This window comes from Syngnathus scovelli, chromosome 17 (assembly GCF_024217435.2).
Source record: "Syngnathus scovelli strain Florida chromosome 17, RoL_Ssco_1.2, whole genome shotgun sequence".
NCBI classification, from domain to species: Eukaryota; Metazoa; Chordata; class Actinopteri; order Syngnathiformes; family Syngnathidae; genus Syngnathus; species Syngnathus scovelli.
In genome coordinates this window covers 2,344,234-2,365,209 of record NC_090863.1, presented here as the reverse complement: position 1 = coordinate 2,365,209, position 20,976 = coordinate 2,344,234, and the positions used below count along the sequence as shown (strand labels likewise).

The 20,976-nt window shown below is 47.3% G+C and overlaps 1 protein-coding gene across 4 annotated transcripts in view; it reads left to right on the top strand.

The window, feature by feature from the left end:
• Positions 1 to 20,385, top strand: part of gpc5c (glypican 5c) — a 117,327-nt gene extending 96,942 nt beyond the window's left edge. For all 4 annotated transcript variants that reach the window (XM_068648656.1, XM_049746845.2, XM_068648655.1 and 1 more), the window contains 2 exons: positions 2,855 to 2,993; positions 18,388 to 20,385. In XM_068648656.1, the coding sequence (XP_068504757.1) occupies positions 2,855 to 2,993; positions 18,388 to 18,569 (321 nt within the window). In that variant the 3' untranslated portion in view covers positions 18,570 to 20,385. The remainder of the gene's footprint in view (positions 1 to 2,854; positions 2,994 to 18,387) is intronic.
• The last annotated feature ends 591 nt before the right edge of the window (positions 20,386 to 20,976 follow it).

Sequence of the window (20,976 nt, the reverse complement as noted above, 5' to 3'; positions counted from 1 at the left end):
AAGACACCCGACAGCTCCCCAGCGCAGTCCTTCAGCGCTCGACCCGGGATGTTGTCAGGGCCCGCCGCCTTACGGGTGTCAATAGCGGCAAGCGCCCTCCTCACACCGTCGGCAGAGAGGCGCAGGGGCTGCTCGTGTGGGGGGGGAGTGGACTTCAGCGGGCAAGTGCTGTTCTGGGCGTCGAAGCGAGCAAAGAAGCGGTTCAGATCGTTCAGCAGACGGACGTCGCCCTCACAGCTCCTCGGCGCGGGCTTGTAGTCCGTGATGGTCTGAATGCCCCGCCAAAGGCTACGTGCGTCCTTGCTGTCCTTGAAGTGGGTGGAGACCTTGCAGGAGTACGCCTTCTTCGCTTCTTTGATGCCTCGGGACAGGTCGGCCCTCGCTGTCCTCAAGCCAGCCTCATCCCCCGCTCTGAAAGCCTTGTCCCTGGCCCTCACAGTCTGAGGACAGCCCCCGTCAGCCACAGCTTCCAGTTCGCGCGAGTGACGACGGATTTCGAGCAAGTCACATCATCGATGCACTTCGTGATGTAAGAGGTAACAGAGTCAGTATACTCCTCTATGTCCGTCCAATCGTTGTAGGTGGCTGCCTGCTTAAACAAGTCCCAGTCAGTGGTGTCGAAGCAGTCACGAAGTGCATCGGAGGCACCCTCAGGCCACACTCGAACCTGCCTCCGAACCGGCCTGGATGCCTTTACCAATTGTCTGTATGCGGGCAAAAGCAAAACGGTGAGATGGTCAGAAAGCCCCAGATGGGGGAGGGGGGTGGCTTTGAAAGCTCCCTTTTGCGCCGAGTAGACTAGGTCCAGGAAGCTGTCTCCACGTGTCGGAAAGGGAACATGCTGGTGAAGCCTCGGGAAAACAGACTTCAGGTTGGCATGATTGAAGTCTCCAGCGAAGATGGTGAAACCGTCAGGGTGCGCTGTTTCCTGTTCACTGACAGCCTGGTACAGTTCACCAAGCGCTGCGATCCTGTCTCCTTCGATCTTGGAAGGCGGGATGTATACCGCGACTAGCAGAATCGCGGTAAATTCCCTCGGCAGATAAAAAGGACGGCACTTAATGATCACAAACTCCACAAGCGGCGAGCAGTGCTTACATACCACCACAGAGTCCCGGCACCATTCTTCTCGGATGTAGACGCATATTCCACCTCCTCGCGACTTTCCCCCTCGTACAATGGCACGGTCCGCTCCAGATGCACTGCAGAGTCCGGAATGTTGTCACTCAACCAGGTCTCGGTGAACACGAGCACACAGCAGTTCCGCACCGTCCGGTTCGTAGACCTCAGCAGGCGAACGTAATCCATTTTGTTGTCCAGCGATCGAACATTCGCCAGCAGAATGGAGGGCACCGCCGGTCGCGCTGGGTTGGCCGCCAGCCTGGCCCGGACGCCTCCGCGCTTGCCCCTCTTCTGCCTCCTCGCACACCGTTTCCGACGGCTCCCAACCGGGGGAGGAATAGCGGGTGAGGTCGACGTTTCAGGACGTAGCAGTCCGAGCGCCTTTAATGTCGACACTTCAAAGTCCAGAACGCCGCAAAACCCACTTCTGCCGATGTCAAGCAGAACCTGCCTGCTGTACTTGTAGCACGGACGAGACGAACACACAAGACTGTCGGACGAACACTCATTAGACGAACAAATCACCGTACTGACGGGACAGAAAGTGGCCGCTGCGTGTGCACGCGCCGCCATCTTGAAAAAATGCAGTACTGACAATGCAATTATCTGAATATACAAAGCCGCAGTAGTTGCATGATTGTGCAATCCTTCTTTGAAATAAATCTTGCCTCTATTACCTCCCGATGCACAGATCAGTGATTGCTCAATCTGTTTTTGGGTCAAATACGTAACTTGTTCCTCAGTTTCACAAACAACACTTTGAAACTCCTTTTGCTTTATTTGATGTCAGTCTATGAATCACGCAGGCGGTGTAAACGTGTGGTATCACTCTTATGTGACACCATTAGTGTTGTATTGTGTCGCTTAAATGAAATCTACCCAAAACATGTCATGCCTTTAATTTGTTCATTTTCAGCGTGCCACTTGTTAAATGGTTACTTTTCAACCCTGCTTCACTGCTCGTGGCACATTGTTGGCAGCTGTACTGCTCAATATTTCTCCGTCAGGGCAGGCAGCTCTTTTCATATCTTACAGCCTACACTGCCTGCTCAAGATTAAGCGAAATGTCCCCTGCTTTCTCAAAATGACGCTCTTTAAACACACTTTTCAAAGAATATATCAGCACATATTGAAAGCGAATAACGCAAAAATAATGCACATGCAGTTTAACAGTGTACCGATCCCCCTGATGTGTTTGCAGTAAACAAATCGTCAGTCAACATCCCATAATGTTCATCAATAATAATGGGCAAAAATATACAAATTAAAATAATAATAATTCCGTAGCTGTCATTCTCCGTAGGTGTAAAAAGCAGGATCGCAGCAGATGACATTTTCGACAAAAAACAGCCTATGTTGAACTAAATACACTATTTCCTTTCAAATGTACTATCACCTAAATAAGTGTGCCGCCATCCAGTGGTCGATAGTGAAATTACACCCAATGTTAAAAGCAAAGGTTCAACTAAAATAGGGATCATAACTGTCCACCAAATGGTGAACCAGGAACCCACCTGTATCATATTTGGTCATAAACCCTTCTAATAAATGACTCGCGTGTCATGCTTTAGGCTGCTACGTTATACTCCAGCGTGCGTCCGACATGATTTCATGACGCTATGCAATTCAGAGCAATAGGAAATAAATTGCTGTGGGAATCCTGGATTATTGGTCATGTTTGTGTCCAAGTGAAATTGCACTTCCACCGTGTAACAAAGTCTTTGTCATCCAGGAGACCCAAGAGAGATTCCCAAATCTGGGCCAGATGGAGGCCTGGGAGGAGCTGGGCAGCGGCGAGATGGAGGGCAGCAGCGCCGATTGTGATGACGAAGACGGATGTCAAGCCTCGGGAGACGGTCAAGACGCAACCTGTGAGTAGCGCACACGCACGTACGCACAGCGCATTTGCGAGCATTTGCATGGACTTGTGTGTCAAAAACACACCCTGACGCCTCCCAGGAGTGCCTTCACAACTTGACACAACAAGTCTTTTGGATGAACATGAAATGACGTGTGGTGGGTGTTGTTCGGGCTTGCGTTGCCTTTCTTTTCTACTACCACAGTCTAATCCACTAACGAGTAAGATCAGAGTTGATTAGTAGAGAATTAAATCACGTTTAAAAATCACTGTCATCAAAATGAACAATTCTTGTGAATTTCCTCACCAAAGAAATTTCCTTGATGACCAAACTGGCAATAGTTTGAGCATGGAACAATGTACGTATATCTGTTACACCGCCAGTTCCACGTTGTCCTTGTTGCCATATGGATAAAACACGCTGGCCTTTCTTCGAGCTCTATCGCCGGTGAGGAATCAATCCAAGCCACCGTGTGAGATTTACGGAAAAAAAACTTTAGTCGGTGTGCAAAGTATAAATCAATAGTGCGGTGAGGCCAGTAAAACGTTGAGCCAACATTTTATAAAATGTTATTTTTAGAAATTTGATTGCCCCTTTTTTGTTGATGACTAAAAAATGAAAACTAAAAATGAAGGCTTGGTGATACTCGACCTCAAAGTGAAGTCTTTTTAAACCAATTTTGTAAATCAGTATTATCTGTCTTGCAAAATCTTCTAAAGGGTTTACAATGTTGAAGACATATTGGAATGTCCATTCATTCAGTTTTGAATCCAACACATGACTTAAATACTATTGTTCATCTTTTAGAAAAGTTTGGGGTCATTTGTTTTGTTTTTTTTTAGATTGGAGAGTCATTTTTCCTTTCCATCTGTTTGCTGTGACAAACTCCCGAGGTCCATATTGAAAGGGGGCATGTCTGCCCATTGTTCTGGCAAGAGAGACTTCATTAGCAAACTAATGAACATGACTAATCTACAGAGAGCAGACTCACTGTCTCCTTTATCACTTAGATGTGATAAATGCTGCAAGTCTCACTGAGAAGATGGCCAGCACATTGTTGGACCTCCTGCATACTAAGTGTGCAGATTTGTCACATTTTCCCTAGCTGCTATAATCAGTTGCACTTCACAGGCTAATGATTTACATATAGGGTGTAGATTGTGCAAAGAAGGTCCTGAAACAATCCAGCACATAACTGCAGGGTGTAAGATGCTGGCAGGTAAAGCATACAGGGAGCGCCATAACCAAGTAGCTGGAATAGTGTACAGGAACATCTGTGCAGAGTATGGACTGGAAGTCCCAAGATCCAAGTGGGAAACACCTCCAAAGGTGGTAGAGAATGACCAAGCCAAGATCCTCTGGGACTTCCAGATCCAGACAGACAGAATGGTAATGGCGAACCAACCGGACATTGTGGTGGTGGACAAAGAGCAGAGGAAAGCCGTTGTGGTTGACATAGCCATCCCAAATGATGGTAACATTAGGAAAAAGGAACATGAGAAACTTGAGAAATATCAAGGCCTCAGAGAAGAGCTGGAGAAGGCCTGGAGAGTGAAGACTTCAGTGGTACCTGTGGTCATTGGAGCACTAGGGGCCGTAACCCCCAACATGGAGGAGTGGCTGAAACAGATCCCAGGAAACGTTGGAACAGCAAACATACTGCGTAGAACCCTCAAGCTCCCAGGCCTCTGGTAGAGGACCCGAGCTTGAAGGGAAAAAGAGACCACCCACGGGGGGTGAGGAAAAGGTTTTTTTTTTTTAATGTGTATATATATATATATATATATATATATATATATATATATATATATAGCCACATCTCACAGGGCTCATAATGCACCTGCAGCTTCAAACTCCCTCTGCGCCGTCTCTTCATCCACGCTCAGCTGTGATAAATGCGGCAGAATCAATATCATGAAAAACAGTGTCGTATGTGTTGTCACCCACAACATAGTGCACACTGGTATTTCAGCATGCCATCTTGACTGCTAAGAATGTGTTTGCTGTAAAAGCCAAAAGAAGAATAGAATATGCACCTTGCACTTTATGGACCTGTTTTCATAATGCAGTAAACCACTGATAGAATGGAACTGGTAAGAAAAAGAATGACTAAATGGCTTGCATACTCTTACAATGTACTGCACTTAGAATGTCAATGAAATAAAATAAAGGGCTATAAATACATTTATACAGACATTTCTGGTGGCACAAGGACGCCTGCAAAGAGTAAACAGTTGACAAAAGTCAAACGTGTATAAAGTGCAGTGTACGGTTTTTTGTTTTTTTTTATTTAAATGTCCCAGATCTTTTGGATCTTGTGACCGCACTGGTGACTCAAAGTATTAATATCCCTTTCCCTTTGAAATTCATTGATGAATAATGACGAAATAGATTGCAATAAATAAATGATACGATCCGTATATGAAATCATTACTTTTCCCTTTTTCTGGAGAAGTCCAATATTTGGTGTGTTCAGGCTGAACTAAATGAATCAAAACACATTATGACCCCAAGCAGCTCTTGGCTGGTGCAATCAAAACATGAGCAAGACTAAATGCATACATTTGCCTCTTTGTGTTGCAACAATTCTACCTAAACACATACGTACAGCATACATATAAAAGTTTGAAAGGCAAATTGCCATTGTTTTCCCAATTTGCATGTCCAGTAGTCACATAGCATGATGCCTCTCTTGCTTAATCATGATTCACCCCCTACATGCTATTGCCTGGAGACATGTTAATGTACTTTATGTGGCAAGGCCTGCACATTAAGAGCTGTTGTGGCCACCGGCGGGAGAATAAATCCGTGAATCTGCAGTGAACCGTAGCTTTCCTCACCCTTGCCATTACTATGAGCTCGTCTTCTGTAGTTCTCTGGTGTGGCTTTTCTACTCTTTTCGAAAAAAGACTCCAAACGATTTATTTGCGTTAGCTCATCACTCGAGTTTGGAACCTGTGCCGTCACCGGCTGACTCCTGAGCCACCAGGTCCGAGTGAGCCAAACCCTTCGGGACTGGTGTGCTTAGGAGTCAGCTGGCCAGCAGATGTATTGCCTGATATGGATATTACGGTTAGGATTGCCATTTCCCTTAAACTTTCATGTGGAGCTTAAGGGCCCAAGAATTGATGCTCCGGGGTAGAGCAAGCTTCAAGAAGGCAGCTTTGCTCGGGAAGGAAGAGGAAGAGGACGAGGACGAGGACGAGGGTCTGGTCCGCAGGTGGATATGGGAGGAATAGTTGACTTATGTCAGATCTCCAAATCTCCTGTTTGCAGTCCCTGCTATATCTTACCGTAATGACTCTGCTCTATCCAAGTTTTTGCCCGGCTAGCCACCTCCATTGTTTTTATATCGCCCTCCATCTTGCCTTGCAGTGGTCTCCCCCTTTTTTTTTTTTTTTTTTTGTCCGTCATGGCTTGGCACACTCTGCCCTGTGGTTTTATGGCACTGAGAGAGGATTTGAGCTGGAAGGGCTCCCTAGGTGCACAGTCATCAAAGCATAATGGTTCTCATTAGCCAACATCATCATTTCCTTTCTAAGCAGTGTCAGTGAAGCCTTTATGATTGAGCCCCTGCAGCACTCCTTGGGGACTCTCACCAAGAATCTCAGTGGCAACAGGTCATAAAGCAAAGGATTTGTTAAGAGTTACTACCTGATACATTTGTGAAATTGATAACAAGGAGTCAGGATTTGGAATACTTCTTTGAAACAAGAAGCACTCAGAAGGTAGTGCTCTGAAAATGGGCTCATTTAGCAAGACTATTGCATTACAAGAGGAAGTTTCCAAGTAGGTTACATTTGGAAGATGGTTAGCTTGCATTCTAGACTCATAAACACGGTGTGAGATGTGACTTTAGTGGATTGAACTTGAATTTTATTGTCTGACGTTACACCCTAATACACTTTGCCACTTGTCAGGCATCGACTCAACTTTTCAACTGTGAAATATTTTCTCCTCAGAGACTTGACCAGATGCAGCTACTCAGTGAGGGTTTCGTTGGCGCTCCGTTATGAACTCGTTCAACGCTGCTAGCCCAGTTCATATCTTTGACGTCAATGGGAGTAGTGAATGAGTTAATGGCCATCCTCTGAATTGGCTGCAGGGTTTTTGGATTGAGAAAGCTGAAGCAGCAGCAACCTCAGCCTGAGCCTGTTGAGCACAGCCCAAGCTCCACACAAGCCTTTGTTACTGTTGTAACATAATACTGAACAAATAAAAGCATAAGCAAGCAAAAGACATTCCAGTGATATTCAAAATCACAGTCTAAGGATGAACCTGAACCATGTCTCAGCCTGTTTGACTTAAATACAGACCAGGTGAGTGAGGATGAGTGAAAACGCCATGTTGACTGTCATCTTTCCGGACTCTGCTGTGCATCCGGAGCGGCTAGCGTGCTATCACTCTTATTGTTCATCTTCTTGTTTTATTTTTCCTGTGTTGTTTACTTGTATGTGCGTTGTGAACTCTGTCTTGTTACCCTGGGATAGTGAGAAACGTAATTTCGATCTCTTTGTGTGTCTTGACATGCGGAGGTATTGACAATAAAGGAGGCTTTGACTTTGACTTTAAGGTGGAATTGTCTTTGGAAGTCAACTTGTTTCTTTGCAACTCCGAATAGGCCTAAATAGATATTTGAATTATTTTCACATTAGCACTGCATGCGTGGTCGATTCATGCAATGTGGCATCAATGAGCCAAGTTAAGTATTGACTTGCTGCATTGACTTGTATCCTGAATATGTTTGCATCCAAGTAATGCTACAGTCCCTTCATTAAACGATTGAAAGGTCATTAAAGTCTTAGGATTAAATCTGTAAGTCATGCTGCAATTAGCTGGGTGGACTTTCAGGCCGGCCTGCCTGCCTGCCTGCCTGCCGGATAGGCGAGACCTGACCAGTCAACGCATGTTAGTCATTCTTTAACATTCATGTACATGGGTTTTAGTCTAGTAAACAACATGGAATCAATGTTGGGTGATAGATACTCCACTCTAAGTCCTGCAGACCTCTTGCTAAGTCCTCCAAAATCTCATATGGAAGGAAGCTGCTTTGAGATTTGATTGGAAAAGTCTGATATGCAAGAGATGACATCAAAGCAGGCAACTCACCCCCTCAAAATAAAACATTTATAACATCACAGCCCAACTTTTTCCTCCCTCCCTCCAAGCCTTGTGATTTACGAACACTTTGAAGATGAGAACAGAACTAAGTTAAATCAGTTGAATTCATCGGAGACTTATCGCACAAGGACTTCACACCATTTGCACCTTCTCACCTCAGTGCGGGAGGCTCTTGCGGTGGTGTATTACTGAGCAGGCAGGCAGGCAGGCAGGCAGGCAGGCAGGCAGGCAGGCAGGCAGGCAGGCAGGCAGGCAGGCAGGCAGGCAGGCAGGCAGGCAGGCAGGCAGGCAGGCAGGCAGGCAGGCAGGCAGGCAGGCAGGCAGGCAGGCAGGCAGGCAGGCAGGCAGGCAGGCAGGCAGGCAGGCAGGCAGGCAGGCAGGCAGGCAGGCAGGCAGGCAGGCAGGCAGGCAGGCAGGCAGGCAGGCAGGCAGGCAGGCAGGCAGGCAGGCAGGCAGGCAGGCAGGCAGGCAGGCAGGCAGGCAGGCAGGCAGGCAGGCAGGCAGGCAGGCAGGCAGGCAGGCAGGCAGGCAGGCAGGCAGGCAGGCAGGCAGGCAGGCAGGCAGGCAGGCAGGCAGGCAGGCAGGCAGGCAGGCAGGCAGGCAGGCAGGCAGGCAGGCAGGCAGGCAGGCAGGCAGGCAGGCAGGCAGGCAGGCAGGCAGGCAGGCAGGCAGGCAGGCAGGCAGGCAGGCAGGCAGGCAGGCAGGCAGGCAGGCAGGCAGGCAGGCAGGCAGGCAGGCAGGCAGGCAGGCAGGCAGGCAGGCAGGCAGGCAGGCAGGCAGGCAGGCAGGCAGGCAGGCAGGCAGGCAGGCAGGCAGGCAGGCAGGCAGGCAGGCAGGCAGGCAGGCAGGCAGGCAGGCAGGCAGGCAGGCAGGCAGGCAGGCAGGCAGGCAGGCAGGCAGGCAGGCAGGCAGGCAGGCAGGCAGGCAGGCAGGCAGGCAGGCAGGCAGGCAGGCAGGCAGGCAGGCAGGCAGGCAGGCAGGCAGGCAGGCAGGCAGGCAGGCAGGCAGGCAGGCAGGCAGGCAGGCAGGCAGGCAGGCAGGCAGGCAGGCAGGCAGGCAGGCAGGCAGGCAGGCAGGCAGGCAGGCAGGCAGGCAGGCAGGCAGGCAGGCAGGCAGGCAGGCAGGCAGGCAGGCAGGCAGGCAGGCAGGCAGGCAGGCAGGCAGGCAGGCAGGCAGGCAGGCAGGCAGGCAGGCAGGCAGGCAGGCAGGCAGGCAGGCAGGCAGGCAGGCAGGCAGGCAGGCAGGCAGGCAGGCAGGCAGGCAGGCAGGCAGGCAGGCAGGCAGGCAGGCAGGCAGGCAGGCAGGCAGGCAGGCAGGCAGGCAGGCAGGCAGGCAGGCAGGCAGGCAGGCAGGCAGGCAGGCAGGCAGGCAGGCAGGCAGGCAGGCAGGCAGGCAGGCAGGCAGGCAGGCAGGCAGGCAGGCAGGCAGGCAGGCAGGCAGGCAGGCAGGCAGGCAGGCAGGCAGGCAGGCAGGCAGGCAGGCAGGCAGGCAGGCAGGCAGGCAGGCAGGCAGGCAGGCAGGCAGGCAGGCAGGCAGGCAGGCAGGCAGGCAGGCAGGCAGGCAGGCAGGCAGGCAGGCAGGCAGGCAGGCAGGCAGGCAGGCAGGCAGGCAGGCAGGCAGGCAGGCAGGCAGGCAGGCAGGCAGGCAGGCAGGCAGGCAGGCAGGCAGGCAGGCAGGCAGGCAGGCAGGCAGGCAGGCAGGCAGGCAGGCAGGCAGGCAGGCAGGCAGGCAGGCAGGCAGGCAGGCAGGCAGGCAGGCAGGCAGGCAGGCAGGCAGGCAGGCAGGCAGGCAGGCAGGCAGGCAGGCAGGCAGGCAGGCAGGCAGGCAGGCAGGCAGGCAGGCAGGCAGGCAGGCAGGCAGGCAGGCAGGCAGGCAGGCAGGCAGGCAGGCAGGCAGGCAGGCAGGCAGGCAGGCAGGCAGGCAGGCAGGCAGGCAGGCAGGCAGGCAGGCAGGCAGGCAGGCAGGCAGGCAGGCAGGCAGGCAGGCAGGCAGGCAGGCAGGCAGGCAGGCAGGCAGGCAGGCAGGCAGGCAGGCAGGCAGGCAGGCAGGCAGGCAGGCAGGCAGGCAGGCAGGCAGGCAGGCAGGCAGGCAGGCAGGCAGGCAGGCAGGCAGGCAGGCAGGCAGGCAGGCAGGCAGGCAGGCAGGCAGGCAGGCAGGCAGGCAGGCAGGCAGGCAGGCAGGCAGGCAGGCAGGCAGGCAGGCAGGCAGGCAGGCAGGCAGGCAGGCAGGCAGGCAGGCAGGCAGGCAGGCAGGCAGGCAGGCAGGCAGGCAGGCAGGCAGGCAGGCAGGCAGGCAGGCAGGCAGGCAGGCAGGCAGGCAGGCAGGCAGGCAGGCAGGCAGGCAGGCAGGCAGGCAGGCAGGCAGGCAGGACCCTAATGACTATCGAGACTCACTAAAGTAGAGCCAGTTTATAGCCGTATCCTTCACGCATGTCTGTCTGAAAGAACAAACTAGCACTTGCCAAAGTACTTAGGCATATGGCGTGTGAGGTGTGGATTCTTGTCATATCATTGAAATAGGAGGGGAATGCAAAGTGGCAGAGTTTGGAGGATGCAATATACTGTAAGTGTGTTGTTTCAACCCATTTCTCTTGCCTAAAAACCTTTGACTGTTTTTCTCCATTTAAAGAATCTGTTGTATTGACTGGTGGACGTCACAGTCCATCCATCGATCCATCCATCGATCCATCGATCCGTCCGTCCGTCCGTCCGTCCGTCCGTCCGTCCGTCCGTCCGTCCGTCCGTCCGTCCATCCATCCATCCATCCATCCATCCATCCATCCATCCATCCATCCATCCATCCATCCATCCCCCCCACCCCACCCCACCCCCAGGGCCTCCTTTGCTTTTTGTTTCTCTATGTGTAAGTGTGTTTGCATAAGGGAGTAAATCCTAATCCTGCCAAAGACTCCAATGCTCGAGTATGGCACTGAGCAGATTCCGTCGCAGCGACCCCTGCTCTGGAGTGTCTGTGCAGCCATGCCTGTTGCTAGGCTTGGATGCGTGCCCCATCACTGGCCCCTTTCTGCCCCTTGAGTGGCCCATCCAGTGCCCATGGGGCCACCAGTCTTATGTCCCCTGTGAACCAGATGGAACTTTCTAAGACACATCAGTTTTGCTTTAAAGTACAAAATCAGGTGGTTCGTTCGAGAGGATGAGGTCGCCCCTAGTTAGCATAAAACCACGTAGACAGTGAGCACACAGATGGATGGCCCCTAATGAACAGTGTCAAAGCATCCTTTACCTTTAACAGCTTTGATTAGTGTTTGTGAGTTAAGAGTTAAATGAGTTTTGGCTACCCATCTGTGGAATGTTAAATGTTTGCATGCTTGTGAGCCAAAATAAAAGAGCATGGAGTCTGGTCATAGTTCTGTCTGTGCAGGTCCACTTTGCCGCCAGCAATGTTCTTAAAAGAAAGTAATTTTGATACCAAAGTGTTTTCATGACCTTTCACTTCATTTATTTTCGATGCAAACCAAGTGAAGTAGGTACCCCGTGATTGTTTGGATCCCAGTCTGTCTGAGTTCCTATATTTTGGTGAAAGTTGTTATTGGCACCAATGCTGGGCTACATACCTCAAAAATGGAAAAACCAATCCACCAGGCACCCTCGGTTTGTGACCAACTTCCAGTCTTGCCAGTGATCAGTAAAATAGTTTCCAGTTAAATGAACAGAGCGAAAAACTCCAGCACATTAACTGGCATCGAAATGATTACAAAAGAATACCTATGATACCTTTCGGAAAAAAAAAAAAAAAAGTATTTTTTGATGAGTTAGGGACTTTCAACCGTCACATTGACAGTCTGCCCTGTGTCCAGTGTACGTAAACCAACCGCTTCAATCAAAATGGCCTCCCTTGACATTCCGTTATAGATAGTCTCGCTCAGAGCTCCGACTTCAAGACGCGCATCCACTTAAAAGGAGGCGAGAAACCTTACACCGCTCGGCTTTTTTTTGTTTTGTTCTTTAGCCGAAACAGAGAGGCTGTTGCTCTCACAAGCCAACATTTCAGAAAGGTCACACCTTGTAACGGTTGAGCAGAAGAGATAGTCGGACACGGACAAAAGCAAATCCATTGACGAGCTCGACGATGGTCCCTGCATCAATTTTGTTCCGTACCAAATAAGGATTCAGTGCACAGTTGATGAAATGATCAGGTAATAGCCAAATGAAGTTCACCATATAGCGAGTCTACATCGGTATGTTGGTCTTTCAGCTCATTTTCACCAATCTGCTTTTTCAAATGGTCCAACCGTGTCAAACATCTTTCATCTTAATGCCACATCGCTCGCTATAAGGCAGACGCAATGACCTTGTCCACGTCCAAGAAGCACAAACTCCTTTGCTTCCGCCGTTTGCATCCGTTTCCCATCAAGCCCAGCCGAGGGAGAAGACCTTCAAGGTCAGCAGAGGGAGTGAACCGAGTGAGGAGAATATGTGCAGTATGAGGGAGGTCGAGCAAAGTTATTGTCATCCACCAACATTCCCACAATGTGCTATCAATCAAACCTCCAAACTTATTTCTTTGGGGATGACACTGGGATGAAACCTGTCACACGTGCAATCAAATCCATTCATGGCAGAGTCAAATATAAATGCCACCTTATAATAAATGAGCCCTCTCAAATAGGTTGTTTTTCTTTTGAGTTGACTCCAATGTCATGTGCAAGTCTGACAGATTCCTGCCCAATATGTTGGCTCAAATTTCAAGAAATCAAGTGTGAGAAGATATATCAGGAATTATGCATTGGAGTAAAACAAATGTTTAGCAATGGCCTTAGGGGAGCTCTGCACTCTTAATACACTTGGTGTTGGAACTGAAAACTGCAACATAAAAAAGTTTGAAGCAGACGTTAAATGGGCGATGGAGACAAAAGAAATACCTCGGCTGATGCTGCTATTTGTGTTTTTATGGCTGCAAGTGTTCAGCTTGGAGCAGCTGCACTTGCTAAGCTGCCGAGTAGTAAGGCCATTTCTCGGCTATTGTTCAACCGAGGGAGAGCGCCGTGAGCCTCAAACCACTCAAAGAAATAGACGTACTAGCAAACAGAACACACATTGGCCCAAGTCTCTGCGCATTTTATTAGTTCAATAGCTTCATAATACAAGGTGATAAAAGTCTTCACATATTATGGAAGCATCAGATGGAGGATCAAATCAAAAAGAAAGTAAAACAAATGTGGTGTCTTTCTGGGTTATCATTTTACCCCCCAAAATTCCTTGCTAGACATCTTTGTGTTGTCTATCCCACTCACCTTTCAACCCCTTTTCCGCATCCTCCTTTTTCTCCTCCCTTCGTCCGTCCGTCCGTCCGTCCATCCATCCGTCCGTCCGTCCATCCATCCATCCATCCATCCATCCTCTCTTGGCGGTGCAGCCCGTCGTCGGTGCTGTGACCAGGCGTGTTCCAAGCAGCTGTTGTTGCTTGCTCTTTGGCCAATGAGTGTCCAAAAATCCCAAACAACAGCCTCTCCATCTGGAGGAGCATTAGTGGTCCAAATGAACGGGGATTTTGCACAAGGGCTAAAACTGACGCTTATTCTGACAATCGATCAATCTCTTGATTAATCAGTGAATAGGAGTAAAAAGAACCATGCATTATTTTCCACCTCTATATTGAAAAAGAGGAAATAGTGACCAATTGACAGTGCCGGAAATGCCTGACCAACAGCGCCCGCCCACCGACGCTAGACCTGATTGCCAAACGGCCGATGTTGACTTTGAGACGGTTATCACACTTTGCACCCTCTCCTATAATCATTGTTGAAATGAGCCTATTACGAGACAGGTGGTCCTGTCTACCAGGCTGCAGTACACCATTGCAGAGTGAAACCACAGTTTTGGAGTGCGGCTTGATGAAAATATTCTCCCTCTCATTCAACATCCTACTATCACGTCATGTAAAACCGAACCACCAATCTGATTTGATTGATGTTGCATTGCTTTTTTTCTCTAACAGAATACTATGCTACATCCTACTTACTTTCGGCTTCACCTACGTAGTCATAGCAACACCTTTTTGCTCCTTCCTTCCTTCCTTCCTTCCTTCCTTCCTTCCTTCCTTCCTTCCTTCCTTCCTTCCTTCCTTCCTTCCTTCCTTCCTTCCTTCCTTCCTCCCTTTCCAGCGCTTGCATCCATCGGTCACATGCAAACGTTTGTACATCATCACTTTTGCTGAAATTGAAATCCTTGAAAAAAAAACTCTTTTTCTCCCTCAGGCACACTCGCTAAATGAAGTGCCGATATAATTTCCTGTTGTCTAAAGTGAGACTTTACAACAGACCTCGGAGGTGCTCTATGCGTTTGTAAAGCGTGCCTCCAACTTTCCAGTGCTCTTTTGCAACTTTTAATGAAAGGAGCGCAGTTTTACAGTGTCTCGCTTCGACTGCGTGTCCAGCCTGTGGATAGCTTGATGTAATATAATTAAAGTACCACAATAGGCTTAGTGGGTGAGGTAGGGCATTGCATGACACTCTTTGCAGGAAATGATGAGAAACAGTAAGGGGAATGGAAGTATGCGTGAGGACGGGGAGGATGCAGAACTAATTGATAAATGAGCGATGTAGGTCAGTTGTAGGAGGAAGCGAGAGCGACTGGATCTCCGAGGCCTCGCCGTTTGTGCCACTCATTGTTTGTTTGTTTGTTTATTTCGAACATTTAAAGAAATACAAGAAAAGAAAGTAAAAATACTGAAAATAAAAACTCCATAGTACAATAGAGAAGAAAGAAAAGAAAAAAAAAAACATTGCGTTATAATTTTTCACTTTATCATAAAAATCTTATTTGTTCAAAAGGGAGTAGAAGGAAGCCTAGGCTTACCTAGCTCTACCCCTTGTAACCACGTTTGCTTGATTCCGTCAAGATTTGTCCATTTTCAGATATGTTAAAGATATACCGTATTTTCCGGACTATAAGTCGCTCCGGAGTATAAGTCGCACCAGCCATAAAATGCCCCAAAAAGTGAAAAAAACATATAGAAGTCGCTCCGGAGTATAAGTCGCATTTTGGGGGGCAATTTATTCGACAAAATCCCACACCAAAAACAGTCATGAACGAGCAACAACAGGCTAAACAATAGCAACAACAGGCTAAACGATAGGTATGCTAACGTGACAAATACAAACAAAGAGCTGAGAACGGGCCTGACGTAACATATAGAGTGATTAAGGACAACTATTACATGAATAACATGTTTATAAAACCATCGGTGTCACTCCAATTCATTAAATAGCAACAACAGGCTAAACGATAGGTATGCTAACGTGACAAACACAAACAAAGAGCTGAGAACAGGCCAAATAATAATAAATAATAATAATAAATATAAGAGGAGCAAAAATAGAGCAAGTGTACATACAGCAGACAGTGGACTTGGATATGGTGCTTTAAAGTGTTAATTGCTTTATTTGATGTTTTCTCCATTTTTTATGTTTTGAATATGTTCAAGATAAAGATATAAAAGCATGTGAAGTGATCAACTATACTAAAAATAACATGGGAAGTGGTCAACTATAACTTGTAAGTAAGTGATGTCTTAATGCTCAAGTAAAAATTTGTGAAATAAAACATATATAAGTCGCTCCTGAGTATAAGTCGCCCCCCCACCCAAACTATGAAAAAAAGTGCGACTTATAGTCCGGAAATTACGGTACATATATATATATACATATACACACACATACACATACATACATACATATAGATATTATACATACACACACTTATACATACACCTCCTTTAGATAAATACAAAAGCAGTTTAAACACCTCACAGCATGCTACAGTATCCCATTAGTATTTTGCCTTTATACATTTTTTTTAAACTGAGGTAAAGTACTACAATTCTTTAGTTCGTCACTGCTGGCGTTCCATAATTCCACACCTTTAGCTGTTATACAATGCAACTTTAAAGTTGTTCTCACCAAATCTCTTTTAAACATAAGTGTTCCTCTTAAATAATAGGTACTTTCCCTCCACTCAAACAACCTCTGGATACTGTTTGGTAATTGATTATTTTTTATTTTGTACATGAGTTGGATGGTTTTAAAATCGACTAGATCATTGTATTTCAGTGCATTCAGTTTTACAAAAAGAGGGTTAGATGGTTCTCTGTAATCAACATTATTTACAAGTCGTATAGCTTTTTTTTGTAGAATGTAGATTGGATCTGTGTTTGTTTTGTATGTGTTGCCCCACACCTCCACACAGTACATAATGTATGGGAGTATGAAGGAGCAGTACAAGGAATACAATTATGTTTGGTTTATAAGATCTTTTACTTTATACAATAGTGCCAGTGATTTTGAGATCTTTGATTTGATATACATATATTTGATATTCCTTCCTTCCTTCCTTCCTTCCTTCCTTCCTTCCTTCCTTCCTTCCTTCCTTCCTTCCTTCCTTCCTTCCTTCCTTCCTTCCTTCCTTCCTTCCCTGGGTTACTTTTGTCCTATTTCAGTAGCCTCCGTATTCATCGTCAAAGGCGTCGGTCGGGTCTGTGAATTATGCAAAATTTCAAAACTATATATGCGTGCCATCGCACACCCTTGAATTGATGGAATCCATCTGCCTTGATGATGGATATTCAATCTGCTGCTTCGAAAGCAATCCTACTGTTTTTCCTCTCCTAACCATCATCGCCTGCTTTTCCATCCTTTCCCTCCCTCCCTGTATTTTCATCATTAGCATCTGAGCCAGCTCTATGAAGCATGACTCAATCTGCTAACATTGTGTCATTATGCTAACATCACATTCCATTATCCACCTGGCCTCCTTGATGTTTGTCTTTCCACCTTTGCATATTTTAAGGGACTTCATTGCTCAGATACACTTCATGATTTTACATTGATGCAGGTGTCAACTTAATTATTCATCCATCTAGTTGAATCACAAATGACATAACACAGCAATAAAAGCGCTATAATTAGCTTGGGTACCTGGAGCGTAACACACCGCAGTTCATTGATTGGTCAAAGGACAATCAACAAATTGTTGCACTTGTGATGTGTCAACATGCTTGATTGCATAATCTCTCTCTCTCTCTCTCTCTCTCTCGCTCTCGCTCTCGCTCTCGCTCTCGCTCTCTCTCTCTCTCTCTCTCTCTCTCTGGTGTAAATAGCATCACGTCGTTTTAGCATCAAGTTTTCACAGCTGTTAGCAAGAGTTGGTCTTGAGCGGTTTAGTTAGCATTGGCTGGCCCACTCTGAGCTAAATGATATTGTTTCCAATTTGTGTTCGAGTTCACAAAGCTTTGGTGCGGCGTGTGTTCGCTAATAGCAAATAAACACTTCAACGAGTTGGCAGCGTGATTGTCTGCAAGGTGATTGCTTCTTTTGGCAGGAATTGTCTCTGTAATTAGCCAGCTGGCTAACATGCAGTGATTTAGCGTTTTGTGTGGTGCATATTTTACCTTCTCTATTCTTGGCTATCCTGGTGAGATGCAGCCCAGTTCCAGCGAACACAATAAGCGCTATCAGATTTGGAATGAATGCTGTCTTTGTCTATTGTCAGCCGGGACAATAAAAACAACGTATGCTGGAAACAATTCGCTCTCTTTTGAGACGGCCGAACCCTTATCACACATGCACAACAGAGGTGTGGCGATATGGAAAAAGAAATCATTTGTTGTGTGTTGCTTCTGTCTCTTCACGGTCAACTTGAACGTTGTCAAGACGGACGGACTTCGGAGATGTCACAGCTGTATTCTCGTAACGCCAGCCGCCAGTAAGGTCACAGTCGATTGATTCCACAATTGCATCCATCTTGAGAGATTTGGCTCGTTGGCATTGAGTGGGATCAGCAGAAAACCTGACCTCATTTTCCAACAGTGGCAGATTATAGCTCTTTTAACAGTTGACACAATGCACTGCAATCTTTCATCCAGTCATTACTTCATCCTTTGGGGATGGGCACTCCTTGATATACGTATTTCCCTCCCTATTCCTAGGCTTATGCAATGTTTGCTCAGCCTCTTTAGAGGTTTGTGATCAAGCAGTCTTTTCTTGTTGACTGAAAATGTATTGAAACAACCTGTTAGTCAAGTGATTGATCAGTTTTTTTGTTCAGACCGACCAGTATTTACTTTTGGAGCTCCCCCTCGATACTGAATAGCGAATATCTTTTGAAGTCAGTTTCACTCAACACGATAACGAAACAACGCTCAACGTCAGACTCTCTTCGCCTTAGGTATCGGTGGCTGTGATCGATCGGCACGGTACCCAAGAATGAGGACGATAGGGTCCTGAACTGTCAAATGATGAATATTTTCTGTGGTTTTGATTCTACAGTACACACAAAAGGCTCCGGTGAAGTTGGATCCAATGGGCCTGGGTTGGACGCTTCAAAGCAGAACCCAGCCAAGCCCCCTCCGGTACGGGTGATCGGAGGCTCCCCGTCAATCTGCTGGCCGGGACCTTGCAGCCTCGCGCTGCTCCTTGCTACACTTTGCTCACAGTGGACCCTATTCTGATGTCTCTGGGATTCAGCTACAAGAAAGTGCATAGGAACTTTAACATCCAACACACACCCCCCCACACACATACACACACAGCATTTTTCGACTGCTCCTTCTTGTTGGATGACAAGTGAAACTATAGACGGCAGATTGCCCGTCCCGTTGTGGCGCTCGCCGCGTGTTTGCTAAAACCGATCTCATGCACGGGCTCCTAAGAAATTCCCCAGCGCACCCTCTGGATTCATGAAACGGTGGAGATGGACACAGCTCGGCCGGTACCATTCACTCTTAAAGACACACCCTTGGCATTTTTGGTGAGGACTATGTATGTATGTACGAGGGAGGCCTTACACAATTTACTTTTCTTTGTCCCTTTCATTTTGCCATGGCAAAGCACTGCATCATCTTCCGCCCCCACAGAAAAACTCCTTTGAAAACATTTCTCCTGTGTGAGGATTATGGAATGCATGCTAGATTGATAAATCCGTTGCAGGCGTCTGACGACCCAGAACAGCAAATTTGATATCCTCTAATGACTGTGTATCTAGGCTCGGATTAGAATGTAACGAGTGTGCAGGTGAGCGCCCTCGCACACGTGCAACGAGGTGTTTATAGTAAGTGACTGTATATAGGCAGGCCTAAAGCTCTTAGTGCCTGATGGAGCTTTATGAGCTGTTAAAATGGATTTTGCTCATCTGCTCTGAATATACAGGGATGTGGAAGGAAGGAAGGAAGGAAGGAAGGAAGGAAGGAAGGAAGGAAGGAAGGAAGGAAGGAAGGAAGGAAGGAAGGAAGGAAGGAAAACAATGTCATTTGATTTGATGAATGTTTAGCGTGCATCCTCTTTTGCGTGTTGGCTTGTGGAAATGCATGTTGTCAAAAAATGTTAATGCAAGCAGGATCAGTGTAAAAAAAAATCACTCTTGGAATGATTTGCCCTCAATACTTAAAGAACCTGTAAGAATTCAAAAAGGGATTGCATTTGTAGTATTCAACTGTGGAGATACTGCGGTTAACAACAACCCACCCGACAAAGATTGGACATGACAGAGTCTGACGACTTCCACCTTACGCGAGTGGCTGTCATTTGCAATTATTTTTGCTTATTTATTCTTCACACTTCTCCAATGTGAACAAAACTTTGTGAAGCACCCAGCCTAATAGTGTTGAAAAGCATTTTCAAATGTTGGTGCTTCTCTTGCCAGATTCAGCACAGTGGTAGCCATTGTGCAAGCCCTTCCTTCTTAATGACTTCATTGTGTGTCCTGTTCTAATGCTGAAAATGTTTTTCTTTCAAGCAGTCACGATAACAGAAATGCCCCCAACCCACCCTAATGCCGAACGTTCCTCACAAATCCAATAGATTACAAGTAAATCCGTATTTGTCTCGGCGCAAAAGAAGGTGAACAAGCAAGCTGCTCTCCTTATACAATGACGCCAATCCAGCTCGTCGCTCTTGTTGGAAGGTGAAACGCGTGATGTCCGTGAATGTATATTCAGCGTGATGTCCATGAATGTATGTTCAGCGTGATGTCAATGAATGTATATTCAGCGTGACCACCCTACTAAGGCTAGCCAGGCTTCAAAGATGCACATGTACATTTGAACTCCGTTAGGTACGGGTTGGTCTCCAGTCCAGTCCAGTTCAGTTGTCCGTTAACGCGGGCAAAAGGATAGATTGTCTTTGATGTCTATGCAAATCCAGTCTGTAAGATGTGGTGAATGAGGCATGGGTGTTCAATTTTCTTCTTTCCCCATCTCCCTCACACAGGTCACTGGCCGCCATACTACGTATATTGTCGCATGTGTATAAATGTACATAATTAAGTCACTGAACTTGTTTTGTGTCTTATTGCATTGTTTTTCCAATATGCCAAGCTTTGTATTTTTGGCCTTGAGGGAATATTCTCGTAGCTGGACACCAACACAAACAAGCAGACAAGTCTGGATCTTTTCTGAACACAATGAGTGGATATCTTCACTTTGTCAAACCTGCTGTGAAAAAGACCACAGCAAACCTCAGGAGGGTAAACACTAGTTTAGCTATTACTAAATAGCTCACAAGCCCAAGGATAAGATACAAAGGAGCAAACTCAACATGTAGCAGTGAGGAATGCACCAAACCATGCCAATGCCCGGCTGGCTGGCTGGCTGGCTGGCTGGCTTGCTGACTGGCACCACTTTGAATTAAGACACTGCTTGATTTGCATGTCAAGGAGAAAGGAGATTATTTTGGGGGATAATGATGTCAAGACTGTAGAGAGAGCGAGGACCGATGGATTGAGAGAGGAAGCCATCTTGAAACAACACGGGAAATGAACCCATTCATTGTCTTAGTACTTCACGACAGGCAGCCTTCCTGAAAAATCATTTTAGGAACGGCAAAGAAGTAGGCTGCTGCTGCTGCTGCCGCCGCCGCCGC